This window comes from Manis pentadactyla, chromosome 9 (genome assembly GCF_030020395.1).
Source record: "Manis pentadactyla isolate mManPen7 chromosome 9, mManPen7.hap1, whole genome shotgun sequence".
Classification (NCBI taxonomy): domain Eukaryota; kingdom Metazoa; phylum Chordata; class Mammalia; order Pholidota; family Manidae; genus Manis; species Manis pentadactyla.
This window is the reverse complement of record NC_080027.1, coordinates 15,815,076-15,833,099: the sequence shown is the minus strand read 5'-3', so window position 1 is coordinate 15,833,099 and position 18,024 is coordinate 15,815,076. Positions and strand designations below refer to the sequence as shown.

The 18,024-nt window shown below is 46.9% G+C and overlaps 1 protein-coding gene across 1 annotated transcript in view; it reads right to left on the bottom strand.

The window, feature by feature from the left end:
• Window positions 1-128: 128 nt before the first annotated feature.
• The window catches only part of DDB1 (damage specific DNA binding protein 1), a 33,465-nt gene continuing 15,569 nt past the window's right edge, over window positions 129-18,024 (bottom strand). Inside the window, exons 17-27 of the mRNA XM_036924952.2 lie at window positions 17,325-17,420; window positions 17,132-17,243; window positions 16,024-16,147; window positions 15,523-15,687; window positions 14,748-14,842; window positions 3,722-3,892; window positions 3,354-3,463; window positions 2,905-3,074; window positions 2,591-2,693; window positions 1,455-1,578; window positions 129-961 (exon numbers count right to left, since the gene is read on the bottom strand). Of these exons, the coding sequence (XP_036780847.1) occupies window positions 878-961; window positions 1,455-1,578; window positions 2,591-2,693; window positions 2,905-3,074; window positions 3,354-3,463; window positions 3,722-3,892; window positions 14,748-14,842; window positions 15,523-15,687; window positions 16,024-16,147; window positions 17,132-17,243; window positions 17,325-17,420 (1,354 nt within the window). The 3' untranslated portion in view covers window positions 129-877. The remainder of the gene's footprint in view (window positions 962-1,454; window positions 1,579-2,590; window positions 2,694-2,904; window positions 3,075-3,353; window positions 3,464-3,721; window positions 3,893-14,747; window positions 14,843-15,522; window positions 15,688-16,023; window positions 16,148-17,131; window positions 17,244-17,324; window positions 17,421-18,024) is intronic.

The window sequence follows — 18,024 nt, the reverse complement described above, 5'->3', positions numbered from 1 at the left end:
GTCGTTCCAGCAGCAAAGACAAATGACTGCAGCAGATGCCACAATGGAGGGAAACGAGGTGTACCCCAGTAAACTAAACTAGGGATGCTGGAGAGTCGGCAGCAGGAAGAAAACAGGGACACAGGATCTTTCTTCTTAGAGTCTACTTTATTTGGTAAAACTCAGAAATTAACAACCAATTCACATCCCCCAACCCCCACCTCCTTCCCTCTGAAGAAGGAAGTTCCCCAGAGACAAAAAAGCTGTGGCTTGGGGGTCATCCATCTCCAGGTTTTATGTTCACACAGCCCATGGCCTGGTAGTTAGGCCTCCAGACCCAAAGCTCTCAGAGGCAAGGGAAGAAAGCAAACAAAGCTCTCACCTCAAAGACAATGAAACCCTCCCACCCCACTTCCCCCTACCCCCAACCTCCCCATACCCCCAACCTAAATAAAAAGATAGCAGAAGACAACGCACGTGTGAAACACACACACACGCACGCGCACACACACACACACACACACACACACACACACACACACGCACACGCAGACACACGGAGCTTCCTTTCCAGCCCAAAGGCTGCAAAATCCCTCCCTGGAAGGAGGACAAGTGGCAACACCGATCAAGGCTTGGTAGTCCAAGGTGATGCTGGAATCACGTGAGACCAGTAAAAATCCAGGGAGAAAATATTTCACCTTCAGCCCATTCCCAGGTTCTCCAGTGAGTTGGTTTTAGTTCTAAGAAATCCCCATTTCCACACAGGTGGAATGTGGCTTTTGGGGCAGCTGGCTTAGGGAAGGGTTCCCCCAGGCCAACAAGACAATGGTAGGGAAAGAGGAGGGCAGGAGAGCAAAGCCTTCGAGGAGGGTCTGGGAGAGGTGATCCCTGCCCTTGGCTAATGGATCCGTGTCAGCTCCTCCACAACCTTGATCAGATCATCTGCAGTGGCCTCCCGCTTCATTCCGCTGCCATCATCATACTGCAACAAGGAAAGGCAGGGCTGAGGGCTAGGAGGGCGCCTGATGAAGGTCTCATCAGAAGCCCACAGCTCTCCTGGGGGTACAGGCCAGCAAGGTCTGTGGATGGCAAAGCCACTTGGTGTGCATTTCTCCCTCTTCCAGGATGTTCTCCAGAGGCACCATCTCCAGTGAGCAGTACTCTAAACTCCAATATTATGGAAATTTGTCTTCCCTGCAGGATCCTCACTGTGGGCCTACCAGAGATCCCAGACATGCCCTCACTGCTAAAGTACAGGGGTCACGTGGGTAAGGTTGCTAGTACAGTGCTACAGGCCTCAGCTACATCTCCTTGCCTCAGACTCCACCTTCCCAGGCGGGCAGAGTATTTTAAAAGGGCCACAGCCATCTGGGAAATTGAGGGGGAAGGCACCTGGAGTTCTGTGGGTCTCCTGGCATGCCTGGGCCTGCAACGGACTGTGTGGTCCGCCCAGGGCTGAACACCACACAGCTCACCTGTAGGTTTGCCACAACCTCCTGCATCTTGGGCCGGCTGATATCCAGGAAACTCTCAATCAAGTCTCCATCAATGAAGCCTGTGGCCGGTTCTGTTTTTCGCTCGGTATGAAAGGATCTCCAGGTGGACGAGTATGTTAAGGAACATGCAATTATTTGGAAACCTCTTACTCGCCATCATCCCCACCTGGGTGCAAGACCACACTCTAACACTACCATCAGGACGAGAATAGGGAATGACAGTTTCAACTTAACACACATTGCTTTTAGACAGTTTTGGAATTGAAAGACATGTAAAATTATTACCTAATCTAATGGTTCTCAACTGGAGTCATCTTCAATATAATGTTTTTAAAAACATAAGTAGGACTCAGCAGAGCCTGGACCATAGAGCCTGACATTTTTCACACGCTCCCAGTGAATCGGATTATGCATGCCTGGAAAGAACTACTCTCCTAAGTCTAGCCTTGATCTTCACAGCTGAACAAAGTGAGGCTCAGTGAGACAGGAGGTGTACCCAAAGTCCTGCCGGTTAGCCAGAGCCAACACATCAGCCCACTCCCTCCTGGCTAGAGCTGGGCCATGCTGCCTAGTAACAGCACGACCAACCTCTGCCTGGGGAGAGCCCTTCCTGTCTCCTGTAAGAAACAAACTTCAAGCAGTACTTGAATCCTGGGGGTCTAGGGACTGATCCTCAGGCTTCTGGAATTTTCAGCTTCCTCTCTTTTCCACTCTTTTTCTGCTAGCCTGTCTAGCAAGGGCCCTCAGACACTGGTGCCCCCAACATCTCTGAAAGGATGTCCCTATGTTGTCATCTAAACTCTTTGTTTGACATGCCATGCCAGGAAGGCCAGAGGCAGACATATTTCAGGAATATAAAAGTTATGTTCCCAAGATCAATCAGTTGAAGCTGGGTGATAAGTACATGGGGATTCATTACACTATTCTACTATTGTGTTTGAAATTTTTCTGTATGAAAAGAAAGCCACTTCCCCAACAGGAAACTAAGTCAAGATAAACTAAGTCAAGATAATTCCTAAATGGAGAGCAATTTCCAGAAACAGCTTAGGATGACGCAGCTCTCTGCCTGTGCCAGGACACGCTTCCCTGTTATGGGACACCTTTGGGAAGGATATAAGGAGTGCTCAATCTTGCCCACACTTTTGATGACTTTATTGAGGCGATTCTGCATGTCCAACAGGAGGTTGTACCAGGTCTCTGACAGTGAGGTCACCAGCCCTGAAGAAGCAAAGGGACAAGTTAGCTGCAGCACTCTGGGGGCCCACGGCCAGCACTGCCCACAGGGCAGCCCAGGAAGGCAGGGATAAGCTTGCCACAGCCTCCACTACCAAACTCCCAGGTCACATCCATGTGCTCTCTCTTGTCCCTCAGCATGGTGTGCTTGGGAAGGAGGTCTGTGTGGAATGCACCAGGCAGGGGTCCACCTTACCGATCATGCCATTGACTGTGCCGAAGAGCACCGAGCCCTGTGTGGGCGTGGACGTCTCGCCCAGATTCTGCATAACCAGAGAGCCGTGGCAAAAGACATTGACAAACTCGCCCAGATGGAAGAGACCAACCTCCTGAAGGTGCTGCCGCTCCTCATCAGTGGTGGCAGCACTGAAAGGCAGGGAGAAACTCACTACCCAGACCTCCTGCTCCACCATGAAGCCCTGCACAGACCACATGCAGTGGACACCATGTGCGAGCTTCCCCAGCAGCCCACACACTCGACAGTGGAGGAGGTGGTCTGCAAAGAGTGGTTTTTGTGGCCTTGACTGTCAGGTGAAAACGCTCTAGCTCTGTGAAGGGGAGGCCTACACCTGAGCGAGGATGCAATGTCCTCGCCCACCACAGACCCACGGTCCAGCCCTGTCACTCCCACAGCCGGTCACTCACCTATCCTTCTGACACACAAACAAGTTAAAGGCATTTTCAGCCCCGAGGAAATTGTCATCATCCAAGATTTCCACAGCACTCATCCAGTTGGGGTTAAAGTCTCGAGCAATCTTAAAATAGACCAGGGGTCACAAGAAAACAGTCAGCAGTTTGCACAGAAGCCAGTTCTGGCCCTGTGTTTGACAACTGCAACTCGAGAAAGACCACCTCCCCAATCTCTGGCCAACATAGCCCATTTAGCTGCAATTGCTCAGCAATGGAGGCTACTCGGTGTAGCCGAGTTGGGGGGTTCTCTAAAAATACTTAGTGGATGCAGGATGTACACCCTGCCAGCTGAAGGGAGAAGTCTGCGCCTGCCCCACAACTACCTCTTCGAAGTTCCCCTCCATGGGCTTGTAGGCGAGCAGCAGGACCGAGCGCATCAGGTCGCCCACCAGGATGAAGTCGCCCTTGGTCTTCAGGTAGAGCGCCATGATGTTGTTGTAGTGATTGCACTCCGTGCGAAGTTCCTTTTCTGTTGTCCACTCATAAAGCCGCACCTGGGAAGGACATTCCAGTTCTCTTAGCCCGAGCAGCTCAAGTCCTCTCGAAGCGACTGTTTCCCACCCCTGTCTTCCACCTGCAGCACTATTTTCCAAAGTGTCGTGTGGGGTGTGAAATGGCAGGATGTGCTACTTGCATGGACATTTTAAATTTCAGTGCCATATTATTTATGAAATATGTAAACAGAGCAAGCACATCCAACTAAAAATATGAAGTTTTCCTTTACATAAAAAAAGAGTCATTGGATCTAGGAAGAGAGAAGGGAAGACGGCGGCGTGAGTAGAGCAGGGGAAACCTCCTCCCAAAACCACATGTATTTTTGAAAATACAACAAATACAACTATTCCTAAAAGAGAGACTAGAAGACACAGGACAACAGCCAGACCACATCCGCACCTGAGAGAACCCAGCGCCTCGCGAAGGGGGTAAGATACAAGCCCCGGCCCCGCGGGAGCCGAGCGCCCCTCCCCACAGCTCCCGGCGGGAGGAGAGGAGTCAGAGCGGGAGGGAGACGGAGCCCAGGACTGCCGAACACCCAGCCCCCGCCATCCGGACCAGAGCACAGACACAGTGCATACGTGGGGTGCTGGAAACTAGGGAAACAGGGGAGTAAGACCTGTGAGCGGGTCCCCGCAGCCAGCGCCCCAGGGACATAGAAAAGCGAGTGCTTTTTGGAAGTCTTAAGGGGACAGGGACCCCACAGCTGGACGGAAACGCCCTGGGATACTTAGCCCAGCAGCTGGGAATCCCGGGAAACTCTGGGCACTCTAACCCCCTGGGTAGCAGGGAGCTTGGAGGCCCCTCATGGAGATGAAAAGCCTCCCGGCCGTTTCACCTCCAACGCAGCTCCGCCATATTGGAGTAGCTGCCCGAGCCAGGCCACGCCCACAGCAAACGCGGAGCTAAACTCCATAGCGGCCGGCAAGAATCAGAGGCCCCGTCTGCGCGCAGCTGCCCAGCACAAGCCACTAGAGGTCGCTGTTCTCCCAGGAGAGGAGGGCCACAAACCAACAAGAAGGGACGTTCTCCCAGCCGTCACTTGTTCCAGCTCCGCAAACCATCTCTATTGCCATGAAAAGGCAGAAAAATTTGATACAGACCAAAATCACAACCGCTGAGAAGGAGATAGACCTAACCAGTCTTCCTGAAAGAGAATTCAAAATAAAAATCATACACATGCTGACGGAGCTGCAGAGAAATATACAAGAGCTAAGGGATGAAGTCTGGAGGGAGATTACAGAAATGAAACAATCTCTAGAAGGATTTATAAGCAGAATGGATAAGATGCAAGAGGCCATTGATGGAATAGAAACCAGAGAACAGGAACACATAGAAGCTGACGCAGAGAGAGATAAAAGGATCTCCAGGAATGAAATAATATTAAGAGAACTGTGTGACCAATCCAAAAGGAACAATATCCACATTATAGGGATACCAGAAGAAGAGAGAAAAAGGGATAGAAAGTGTCTTTGAAGAAATAATTGCTGAGAACTTCCCCAAACTGGGGGAGGAAACAGTTGCACAGACTACAAAGGCACAAAGAACTCCCAACAGATGAGACCCAAAGAGGATAACACCAAGACACATAATAATTAAAATGGCAAAGATCAAGGACAAGGACAGAGTATTAAAGGCAGCCAGAGAGAAAAAAAAAGCTCACCTACAAAGGAAAACCCATCAGGCTATCATCAGACTTCTCAACAGAAACTTTACAGGCCAGAAGAGAATGGCGTAATATATTCAATGCAATGAAACAGAAGGGCCTTGAACCAAGGATACTATATCCAGCACGATTATCATTTAAATATGAAGGGGGGATTAAACAATTCCCAGACAAGCAAAAGTTGAGGGAATTTGCCTCCCACAAACCACCTCTACAGGGTATTTTAGAGGGACTGCTCTAGATGGGAGCACTCCTAAAAAGAGCACAGAACAAAACACTCAACATATGAAGAATGGAGGAGGAGGAATAAGAAGGGAGAGAAATAAACATCAGACTGTGTTTATAATAGCTCAATAAGCGAGTTAAGTTAGACAGTAAGGTAGTAAAGAAGCTAATCTTGAACCTTTGGTAACCATGAATCTAAAGCCTGCAATGACAATAAGTACATGTCTTTCAATAATCACCCTAAATGTAAATGGACTGAATGCACCAATCAAAAGAACAGAGTAACAAAATGGATAAAAAAGCAAGACCTATCTATATGCTGCTTACAAGAGACTCACCTCAAACCCAAAGACATGCACAGATTAAAATTCAAGGGATGGAAAAACACATTTCATGCAAACAACAGAGAGAAAAAAGCAGGTGTTGTAATACTAGTATCAGACAAAATAGACTTCAAAACAAAGAAAGTAATAAGAGATAAAGAAGGATACTACATAATGATAAAGGGCTCAGTCCAACAAGAGGACATAACCATTAAAAACATATATGCACCCAATACAGGAGCACCAATATATGTGAAACAAATACTAACAGAATTAAAGGAGGAAATAGAATGCATTGCATTCATTTTGGGAGACTTTAACACACCGCTCACTCCAAAGGATAGATCCACCAGACAGAAAATAAATAAGGACACAGAGGCACTGAACAACACACTAGAACAGATGGACCTAATAGACATCTATAGAACTCTACACCCACAAGCAACAGGATACACATTCTTCTCAAGTGCACATGGAACATTCTCCAGAATAGACCACATACTAGGCCACAAAAAGAGCCTCAGAAAATTCCAAAAGATTGAAATCCTACCAACCAACTTTTCAGACCACAAAGGCATAAAACTAGAAATTAATTGTACAAAGAAAGCAAAAAGGCTTACAAACACATGGAGGCTTAACAATATGCTCCTGAATAATCAATGGATCAACGACCAAATTAAAATGGAGATCCAGCAATATATGAAAACAAATGACAACAACAACACAAAGCCCCAAATTCTGTGGGATGCAGCAAAAGCAGTCTTAAGAGGAAAGTATATAGCAATCCAGGCATATTTAAAGAAGGAAGAACAATCCCAAATAAATAGTCTAATGTCACAATTATCGAAATTGGAAAAAGAAGAACAAATGAGGCCTAAGGTCAGCAGATGGAGGGACATAATAAAGATCAGAGAAGAAATAAATAAAATTGAGAAATAAAACAATAGAAAAAATCAATGAAACCAAGAGCTGGTTCTTCAAGAAAATAAACAAAATAGATAAGCCTCTAGCCAGACTTATTAAGAGAAAAAGAGAGTCAACACACATCAACAGAATCAGAAACAAGAAAGGAAAAATCACGACGGACCCCACAGAAATACAAAGAATTATTAGAGAATACTATGAAAACCTATATGCTAACAAGCTGGAAAATCTAGGAGAAATGGACAACTTTGTAGAAAAATACAGTCTTCCAAGACTGACCCAGAAAGAAACAGAAAATCTAAACAGACCAATTACCAGCAACGAAATTGAAGCGGTAATCAAAAAACTACCCAAGAACAAAACCCCCGGGCCAGATGGATTTACCTTGCAATTTTATCAGACATACAGAGAAGACATAATACCCATTCTCCTTAAAGTTTTCCAAAAAATAGAAGAGGAGGGGATACTCCCAAACTCATTCTATGAAGCCAACATCACCCTAATACCAAAACCAGGCAAAGACCCCACCAAAAAAGAAAACTACAGACCAATATCCCTGATGAACATAGATGCAAAAATACTCAATAAAATATTAGCAAACCGAATTCAAAAATACATCAAAAGGATCATACACCATGACTAGGTGGGATTCATCCCAGGGATGCAAGGATGGTACAACATTCGAAAATCCACCAACATCATCCACCACATCAACAAAAAGAAGGACAAAAACCACATGATCATCTCCATAGATGCTTAAAAAGCATTCGACAAAATTCAACATCCATTCATGATAAAAACTCTCAACAAAATGGGCATAGAGGGCAAGTACCTCAACATAATAAAGGCCATATATGATAAACCCACAGCTAACATCATACTGAACAGCGAGAGGCTGAAAGCTTTTCCTCTGAGATCGGGAACAAGACAGGGATGCCCACTCTCCCCACTGTTATTCAACATAGTACTGGAGGTCCTAGCCACGGCAATTAGACAAAACAAAGAAATACAAGGAATCCAGATTGGTAAAGAAGAAGTCAAACTGTCACTATTTGCAGATGACATGATATTGTACATAAAAAACCCTAAAGACTCCACTGCAAAACTACTAGAACTAATATCGGAATTCAGCAAAGTTGCAGGGTACAAAATTAACACACAGAAATCTGTGGCTTTCCTATACACTAACAATGAACTAATAGAAAGAGAAATCAGGAAAACAATTCCATTCACAATAGCATCAAAAAGAATAAAATACCTAGGAATAAACCTAACCAAGGAAGTGAAAGACCTATATCCTGAAAAGTATAAGACACTCTTAAGAGAAATTAAAGAGGACACTAACAAATGGAAACTCATCCCGTGCTCCTGGCTAAGAAGAATTAATATTGTCAAAATGGCCATCCTGCCCAAAGCAATATACAGATTCGATGCAATCCCTATCAAATTACCAACAGCATTCTTCAATGAACTGGAACAAATAGTTCAAAAATTCATATGGAAACACCAAAGACCCCGAATAGCCAAAGCAATCCTGAGAAGGAAGAATAAAGTGGGGGAGATCTCGCTCCCCAACTTCAAGCTCTAGTACAAAGCCACAGTAATCAAGAAAATTTGGTACTGGCATAAGAACAGAGCCACAGACCAGTGGAACAGAATAGAGACTCCAGACATTAACCCAAACATATATGGTCAATTAATATACGATAAAGGAGTCATGGACATACAATGGGGAAATGACAGTCTCTTCAACAGATGGTGCTGGCAAAACTGGACAGCTACATGTAAGAGAATGAAACTGGATCACTGTCTAACCCCATACACAAAAGTAAATTTGAAATGGATCAAAGACCTGAATGTAAGTCATGAAACCATAAAACTCTTAGAAAAAAATATAGGCAAAAATCTCATGGACATAAACATGAGCAACTTCTTCATGAACATATCTCTCGGGGCAAGGGAAACAAAAGCAAAAATGAACAAGTGGGACTATATCAAGCTAAAAAGCTTCTGTACAGCAAAAGACACCATCAATAGAACAAAAAGGCATCCTACAGTATGGGAGAATATATTCACAAATGACAGATCTGATAAACGGTTAACATTCAAAATATATAAAGAGCTCACACACCTCAACAAACAAAAAGCAAATAATCCAATTAAAAAATGGGCAGAGGAGCTGAACGGACAGTTCTCCAAAGAAGAAATTCAGATGGCCAACAGACACATGAAAAGATGCTCCACATCGCTTGTCATCAGAGAAATGCAAATTAAAACCACAATGAGATATCACCTCACACCAGTAAGGATTGCCATCATCGAAAAAATGAACAACAACAAATGTTGGTGAGGTTGTGGAGAAAGGGGAACCCTCCTACACTGCTGGTGGGAATGTAAATTAGTTCAACCATTGTGGAAAGCAGTATGGAGGTTCCTCAAAATGCTCAAAATAGAAATACCATTTGACCCAGGAATTCCACTTCTAGGAATTTACCCTAAGAATGCAACACTCCAGTTTGAAAAAGACAGATGCACCCCTATGTTTATCGCTGCACTATTTACAATAGCTAAGATATGGAAGCAACCTAAATGTCCATCAGTAGATGAATGGATAAAGAAGATGTGTTACATATACACAATGGAATATTACTCAGCCATAAGAAAAAAACAGATCCTACCATTTGCAACAACATGGATGGAGCTAGAGGGTATTATGCTCAGTGAAATAAGCCAGGCAGAGAAAGACAAGTACCAAATGATTTCACTCATATGTGGAGTATAAGAACAAAGGAAAACTGAAGGAACAAAACAGCAGCAGAACCCACGAATGGACTAATAGTTACCAAAGGGAAAGGGACTGGGGAGGATGGGTGGGAAGGGAGGGACAAGGGTGGGGAAAAAGAAAGGAGGCATTACCATTAGCATGTATAGTGTGTGGGGGAGGCACGGGGAGGGCTGTGCAACACAGAGCAGACAAGTAGTGATTTTACAGCATCTTACTACGCTGATGGACAGTGACTGTGAAGGGGTATGTGGGGGGACTTGGTAAAGGGGGGAGCCTAGTAAACATAATGTTCTTCATGTAATTGTAGATCAATGATACCAAAATAAAAAAATCTTTAAAAAAAGAGTCATTGTAAAGAAAAATACTAAGCAAATAGTAATGCAAGTAATCCTAGGAATGTTTTTTTTGTGACTGAAGTGTGGGAAGTAACCTACAAAAATACCTCTGAAAAGAGGTCATCTCCAACTTCCTGATCAGAAAGGAACAAGATCACCTCCCAACAAACTGCCTTTTCTGAACCCTTCTCCAAACTTGTATGTTCCTGGAATATTCTGATGTGAACCCAATGAGCAGAGAAAATGGATTGGGAAGTCCAACAGAAGCACTGTCAAAACTGAAGGATGCTAAGGCACTAGTCTATGGCCACCCCTCCACCCGAAAGGAAAACAGTCATTTTCCTCCTCCACTGCAGTGTCTCTTCAGTTATAACTGCACCTCCAAAACAATGAAGATGCTTCATAGTCAGCAGATGGAGAAACAGATACATGGCACAGCCCTGTCCAAGGGAAGACTCAACTCCCCAGAGAAGCCTGCCCTAGCAGACCCTTCAGGGTCTAGGTGGTCCCACCCATGGCTTCTGCACATTCAGAAACTCCTGTACAGAATGCTGTAGGCTGTGACTTCTCAAGGCATGCGTAAAGAAGCCCAGCTCCAAAGGTTTGCCCGCCAAGAGTCTTCCATGGTAATTACAATGGCTACCACACCTCCATCAGCAGGGCAAGGGTGCCCAGGATACCCATCTTTGGGTAAGCCCAGCCTTGCTGGGCCTCCACACCAACAGCAATGGAATGAAGAAGGAACTGAGAGCCCCACATACTCTTGAAACATGCTCTGCCTTTTCCCCTCACCCTCTCAGCCTCCCTATCTGCCACGGAGACAGTCAAATCCAAGGTCAAACACCACTCAAAACCCAAGACTCCCACTCTTAACCCAACAAGTTCTAGATCTCTGCTGCCCAATATGGTAGCCACTAGACAAACACCTGAAATATGGCTACCCCAAAATGAGACATGCTGTGTGTAAAAATATACAGTAGATTTTGAAGTTTTGGTATGAAAAAAACCCATAAAATCTTATTAATTTTATATTGATTACATGTTGAAATAATACTTTACATCTATTAAGTTAAATAAGATACATTACTAAAATGAATTTCACTTGTTTTTCACTTTTATTCACATAGCTATTATCAAGTTTAAAATCCAGCATGTGGTTCCTATGCTGTTTCTATTGGGCAGCAAAGGACTGGACATTTAATCCGCCCTCCCCCAGTTCTGGTATTGGTTTGCTGTGCCCCCAGAACACACAGTCGCTCATCAACCTCTTCTCTGGTCAGGCCCTTCCTACACTAACTGAAACATGGATCTTTCATGAGGATCCTGTGACCCTCTCACCTGGCTATTCTTTCCCACTGTTCCCCATCAACTGGGACAGGAGGGACAGCCTTCCGTGTCCCTCCCCACCCGCCTTTCAGGTACCAATCCCTTCTCCTCCCTGTGCCAGTTCTGCAGCTCACACCACAGAGCACAGCACCACTATCGACCTCAAAGCAGCCACCCGCCCCCCACCCCTGCACGACATTCGTGGTGATGTTAATATTCACTGAGACCCTTCCAATACCCTGACCTCTCACCTTTTCTGACCCTTGTCCTCACAAGCCTTATCTTTTCTATGGCCTCCTAGAGAGCCCGTCATAGTAGCTCCATAATTGCGTCCTCAGTGTTTCCCTTTCTCAGCTCCCCAGTCCATCACCACAGCCTTCTCTTATAGATCCTCCACCCCTCCTCCTCTCCCCAGTCACGCTTACCTGATGAACCCTGACTTTGGCCAAAGTCTAATCTTTAACCACATTGAGGAAAAACCACCACCCAGGAGACTGGTGTCATTTTAAATCTCACTGATGGGGGCGCTCTGCACTTCTCAGTGACTGTGCTTCCTAGCCCATCACCCTCCCGAGCCAGTGAGCTCAAACCCGCTCCACCGGCCTCAAGCCTCTAACGCCTCTTCAAAGGGATTTTCTAATACTGCCTGTCCTCTCCTACTAGTCTCATCTGAAACCTCTTAACTCGGGTTTCCATCCCCACCACTAACCAAGAGCCATGGCCAATGTTGCCACCCACTTCCACATTGCAAAAACCAATGGCCAGCTCTAATCCTGATGTACCTGACCTACGACAGCACCTGTAGTTTGTCAATCCCCTCCTGCTTGAAAAGACTTTTTCTATAGCTTCCAGAACTCTTTTCTCTCTTGGTTCTTCTCCTACTTCACTGGTCTTACATACCACCCCAACTTGTAAAGGCCGAAGGACCCCGAGGCTGAGTCTTCAGCCCTCTGTCCATTCTCAGCAGGAGAGGCAAGCTTAGGTGCTCATCGACTTTCAGCTGTAAAGGCCACCTAGTAACTGCCAAGCTGTCTCCAGCCTACCTCTTGCTTGTATTCCAACCAAGCCATCCACCTGGTATCTTCAGTAAGATGACTACTGAAACCTAGCTTGTCCAGCAACCCCTCTGGCTTCCTCACTGTGACATAATAAGAAATAGGTATTCGGTTTCTGCCCCGGTTCCCAGTTCCTGACATGGAGCTCCTAAACCCCTTATAATTTCCTAAATAACACAGGTGAGAAGAGCATCTTACACAGAGCTCCTTGGAATTTCTCAGGTGATAGGAGTCTCCTGTTCCAATGAGGTAGTTCTTGGGGGCTCCTGGATGACTTCAGGACGGGGGACTTCAGCAGCTAGACCAAATCATGATTAGAAGCTTGGAACTTTCAGCCCCACTCACCCCCTCCTCCAGGAGGAAAGAGGGGCTGGAGATTAAGTCAAAAGATTGGTCATGCCTGTGTGATGAAGCCTCTATAAAAATCCCTAAACTTTGGTGTTTAAGAGCCCTTGGCTGGTGGATACACCCACATCCTGGGAGGGTGATGCCCTGCAACCCCAGGGAGGCAGAAGCCCTGCCCTATTATGTCTTCATTTGGCTGCTTTTTGATGTATGCTTTATAATAAGCCAGTATGTTAAGCAAATGTTCCCTTGAGTTCTATGAACGATTTCAGCAAATCATCACACCTGAGGAGTTTTGAGAACCCCCAACTTTGTAGGTAAGTCAGATGGAAGTATGGGTACCCTGGGACCCATTTCTTGGGACTGGCACCTGAAATGGGGCAGTCTTGTGGGACCAAGTTCTTCAATCTGTGACTTACACGAATTCTAGGTAGCTAGTGCCAGATTTGAACTATAGGACACCCTGTTGGTGTGTGCCGAGTTGGACAAACTCGGTGCTGGGGACAAAGATCCCACACACAGTGTCATCAGAAGAGTGCTGAGTAAAGAAGCATCTTCCCTTCCTCTCCAAAGCTGCTCTGCTCACCGTCCCCCCATCAGCGAAATGGCAGCACCATCCTTCCTGCTGCTCAGCCAAACCCTCAGTCCTTTATTCCCCTCACACCTCATCTCCATCCGTTACCCAAGGCCCCAACCCTAACAGCCACAGGGTCTGACTGCACCTCACCGCCCCCGCCAGCACCGGCACACCAGCAGCTGCTGTCTGGACCCTCACAAGAGCCTCCTAACTCATCTCACTGCTTCTGCCCTTGTTCTTCTCCAGCTTTTTCCAAGATGTGAAATGTCTCCTCAAAAAAGAAGTTCAGTCGTGTTACTCATTTGCTCAAACCCTCCAGAGGTTTCCATCACCCTCAGAGTAAAGCCCTTAAACAGCCTCCCAGGCTCTGCGCGCCGGCAGCTGCCTGCCTGCTGACTCACCTCCTGCCTCCCATCAGCTCGCTCCTGCGCAGACACCAGCCCTGCTCTCGCCTGCGACTCCTTCCCAGACACCGCATAGCTTGCCTCCCTCCTTCCCTCCCAGAACCTGCCCAAATGTCACTTACCAGCAAGACCGTCCTGAACAGCGATCCCTGCCACCCATGTTAATTCCCGCACTCTTCCAGCTCTGCCCTGTCTTCTCTCTCACCAAATGTTTCTCATGCATTTGAGCACATAAATGTACTCTTATTTGCTCGTAAGCCCCAAACGGGCAGCTCTGTCCATTCTGTCCACTGCTATCCCAACACCAAAATAGGGCCTGGCACACAGCAAGGGTTCAATCAATATTTTTCAAATGAACAAATAACTAGAGACCCTTGATTTAGTTAAGTTATGCTTCTTCACTTTTGGTCTCGGCTCCTTTAAAATGCTATGATGCACTGTGAGGCTCCACGAGGAGATCCAGAATGCAGCATTTCCCAAATGTCTCTGTCCATGGAATTTTTTTTTTTAATTTTTCTGTAAGGAAGGAGGAGGGAACCAAGCAGCAGAGAAGCACAGTATTTCAGGGATGCACTCAGGAAAATGCAGCTTGGCTCATTCTGTTCCGTATGGATGAAAGGTTCTCATGCCATGGTACTCGGAGTGCAGGCAATAGCTCGTACTCCCTTCTCGATCCCCATAGTGCTTAGGATATGCACGGGGGTTCACGTAACCAAGCCTGACGCCTAGTCCAGCTCCAGTTCCTCAGATTCCCAGTTCCATCCTCCATTCCCACTACTTTGACACACACATGCACACAGACACACAGCTCCAGAAAACATAAGGGAGACATGCTCTGTAGACAATGGTGTGCAACCTAAGGTATGACACCTCGTGGTATGGGCCTCACCGTGCTATTGATGCTGGCCAACAGCTTCCCATTAAATTCCACCATGGAGTACACAGCCCCTTTCACTTCCTTTTCAGCCACAGTCTGTAGTTTTCCTGCGGGGGATAAAGATAACCTTGAGTCTCCTTTATGAGCCCACACTTTACCTAATCAACAGAATCTTCTGGTTTCCCCTCTGGCTCTAATTCCCGCCCCCAAACCACTCATCTGCAAGCAGGAAAGGGAGTCATGTATACTGGGGTTAACCACAAGTAGAAGTATAGCCCCAACATAATAGGCAGTGCCTCCAGACAGGGCCCATGGCTGCCTTTGGCCTGAACATGCAGATGTGTTCCTGAAATTGGAGGCCACAAATTCCATCTCAATCATCTGATGAGATTTCTAGGCTGACAGCTAGTCTTCAGAACTATTCTGGGTAAGAAAAATGAGAAAAGATATAGATATGGAAAGAGGACCTCACAGCTAAGCAACCAAGCAGAAAACAAATCCAGGATTCCCCACTCTTATCCGCCAGGTTCTAAGCCATAGCCTGCCTCTCCCCTTTTTGTCTTCCTCTCCAAGAATAGGAAAAGAAACACAGCTGGATTTTACTTGCGCTTCTGCTCACTCACTCCAAAACTCATCCGCATCCCCACAGCTTGCGACAAAGGAGAAGGAAGTTTCATGTCACACAGCAGCTACCCAAGTTGTTCTTAACTGGGGCTCTGACACCTCCAACAGTCTTACCTTCCCAGAACTACGGATGTCTCCAAAGCTGGACACTGTGCCCACTTACCATCTGAATACTGAAAGACCACAATGCGACCCTGCTTGGGCTCTGCCTCTTCAGGGTACACCATGGCTGTGCCCACAATGAAGTACGTGTTGGGGTCTTTGCCTAGCTTGCAGGAGACCAAGCTGAGGGCATACTCGTTCTGCAGAAACTGGTGGGCATGAAGTACTAGAAGAAGCAGAGTGGAGAGGTGAATGGCTGCTGACTTGCAGCAATCCTGTACTCCCGGGAGGCCTACAGCTTGGCTTGCAGCAGAGTGCAGGTGGTGACGGGGCACTCGCCTCCTGCTGGTCCTGTCACCCTAGACTGTTCATCCCTCACCAGCCTATGCCAACAGGAGGAGGCCCTGCACTCAACTAACAGCCAACATACAGATCCCACCCCTCTTCTCTTCTCCTAGGATGGTCTGCCATACTGGCTATAGACTTTGGAATGCATCAGAGCACAGAACAGCCTGGCTTAGGGAGGACTAGGCACAAAGGGCTAGGAAGAGCTCATGTGCACCTTCAAAGGTGTGCTGGTCAATGATGAGGAGATTGTGCACCTCCACCTCTTCCCCGAAGGAGGTCTCATGAGGGGCTGTACTGCTGGAGAACAGCTTGCTGGAGCTGACGCTGCTGGACAGGGCCTAGGGACAAAGAACACACACCACCCACCTCAGAAGCAGACTAGGTGCTGGCAACATCAGGGCAGGGGGATCAGCCAAGATCAGGGAACAAAGGCTGAGTGTGAACACGGAAAACTCCAAAGGCTGGTGGCCGGAGCACGCCTGAAGAGCCAGAGGGCTTCAGAGAGGACACACGGACTGAGGATAAGGCTCCAGATCCCATATGGAACTGATACAGCAGTCCAGAACACAAGACGCTAAGGGCCATTGAAGGTCATTGGAACAATGATGTCAAGTCAAGCAAAGCTAACAAGGAACTCAGATGACCTACTGAAGTGACAGATGTCACCTCTCTCAATGGGAAAAGCAGGGGAGAACTTCAAGTAACAAGAAAAGTGTAAAAACCCTCTATTCTGGATTAAGGGAGGAAGTCCTATCACAGACTTTGGGAGCAAGAAAAGCAGAATGCATGGAATGAAAATGACCAGCTACTGTCTCCACTGAGTCTGTTGTGCAGCTGTAGACTGTCCTACTATGATCCTCATTTTGCAGATGAGAAATTGAAGCTTAGTCTTGCCCAAGGTCACACCGCTCGTAAAATACCTTGGGGCCAGTTCTGCCAGACTCCAAATCCCCTGCTCGTACATGTTATGCCATGCTGTCCCTGATAACTCATACCCTAAACTGTACCCAAACTGATGGTAAGAGAAAAGGAATTATTCATGCTGCCAGGCTACCAAGTAGCAAAACCACTGACTGTCCTGCTTATCCCAAATTCTCCTCAACCCTCCAAGGAAGGGCCAAATTCTACTCACTGCCTGGCTGTATAAAGTTTTGTTGGAACCAAGCTAAACCCACCTGTTGTCTATGGCTGCTTTCAAGACAGCAGAGCTTGTGACCGAGACCATATGGCCTACAAAGCTGGAAATACTTACTATCTGACCCTTTACAGAAAGCTGGCTAGCCCCTGCTCTAATGCTGCCTTCCTTGGTGCACCGCCCTCACCTGGGTGCTGGCACTGGGCCTCAGGGCAGTTGTGCCCCCACTTGTGTCCTGGACTTCAATGCGGCTGGAGAGGACCCCGAAGCACTGGGACACTTCCTGATAGCAGATCTTCCTGTGGAACAAGCGCGGACCAGGGCCTCTCAGAGCCTGGGTGCAGCACCCCACACCAACCGCCAGGCACCCACGCCCTCACCTGGGAGACTCATAGAGGGGGACTGTGCGGATGTGCAGCTTCTGGATCTCATCGATGGTGCCAATGGTGAGGGTGCTGTTGTTTGCCAGTGCCAGGCTGTGAACAAGGGTCTGGGTTCAGACCGAGTGGCCCGAGGAAGGAGAGGCACCTCCACCAGGAGGAGCACAGCAAGGCAGAATGGCACTAGCTGACCCCAGGGTTGCGGCTCTCAACTCTGATCTATATTAAAGACCTACTGGAGAGGCTTAAGGAAATCTTGATGCCTGGTCCCACCCCAAAATTTTATTTAATTGGTCTGGGTGGGCCTAGGCTGAGATTTTTAACAGCTTTCCATTTAATACTAAAGTGCAGCATTAGAATCCAGGACAGTGATTCTCAAAATATTAAGTGACAGTTCGCACCAAAATCAGCCAGCTGACTGTTACAGCAGCATGCTGCCCCCCATCCCCCACCCCAAGTTTCTGTTGAGGGCCCTGGAGTGAGGCCTGAGAATTTGTATTTCTAAGGAGTTCCTAGGCACTGCTGTGGCTGCTTGTAGAGGACCATACCTGCAGGGGAACACACAATGACCTCCAAATCAGGGGTTCTAAAACTTGACAGACCATTTGAATGACCTGAAGGTTTTCTGAAAACATAGATTCTAGGGCCCAACCCCAGATTTGCTGAATCAGAATCTGAGACAGATTCAACAAAATCTGTA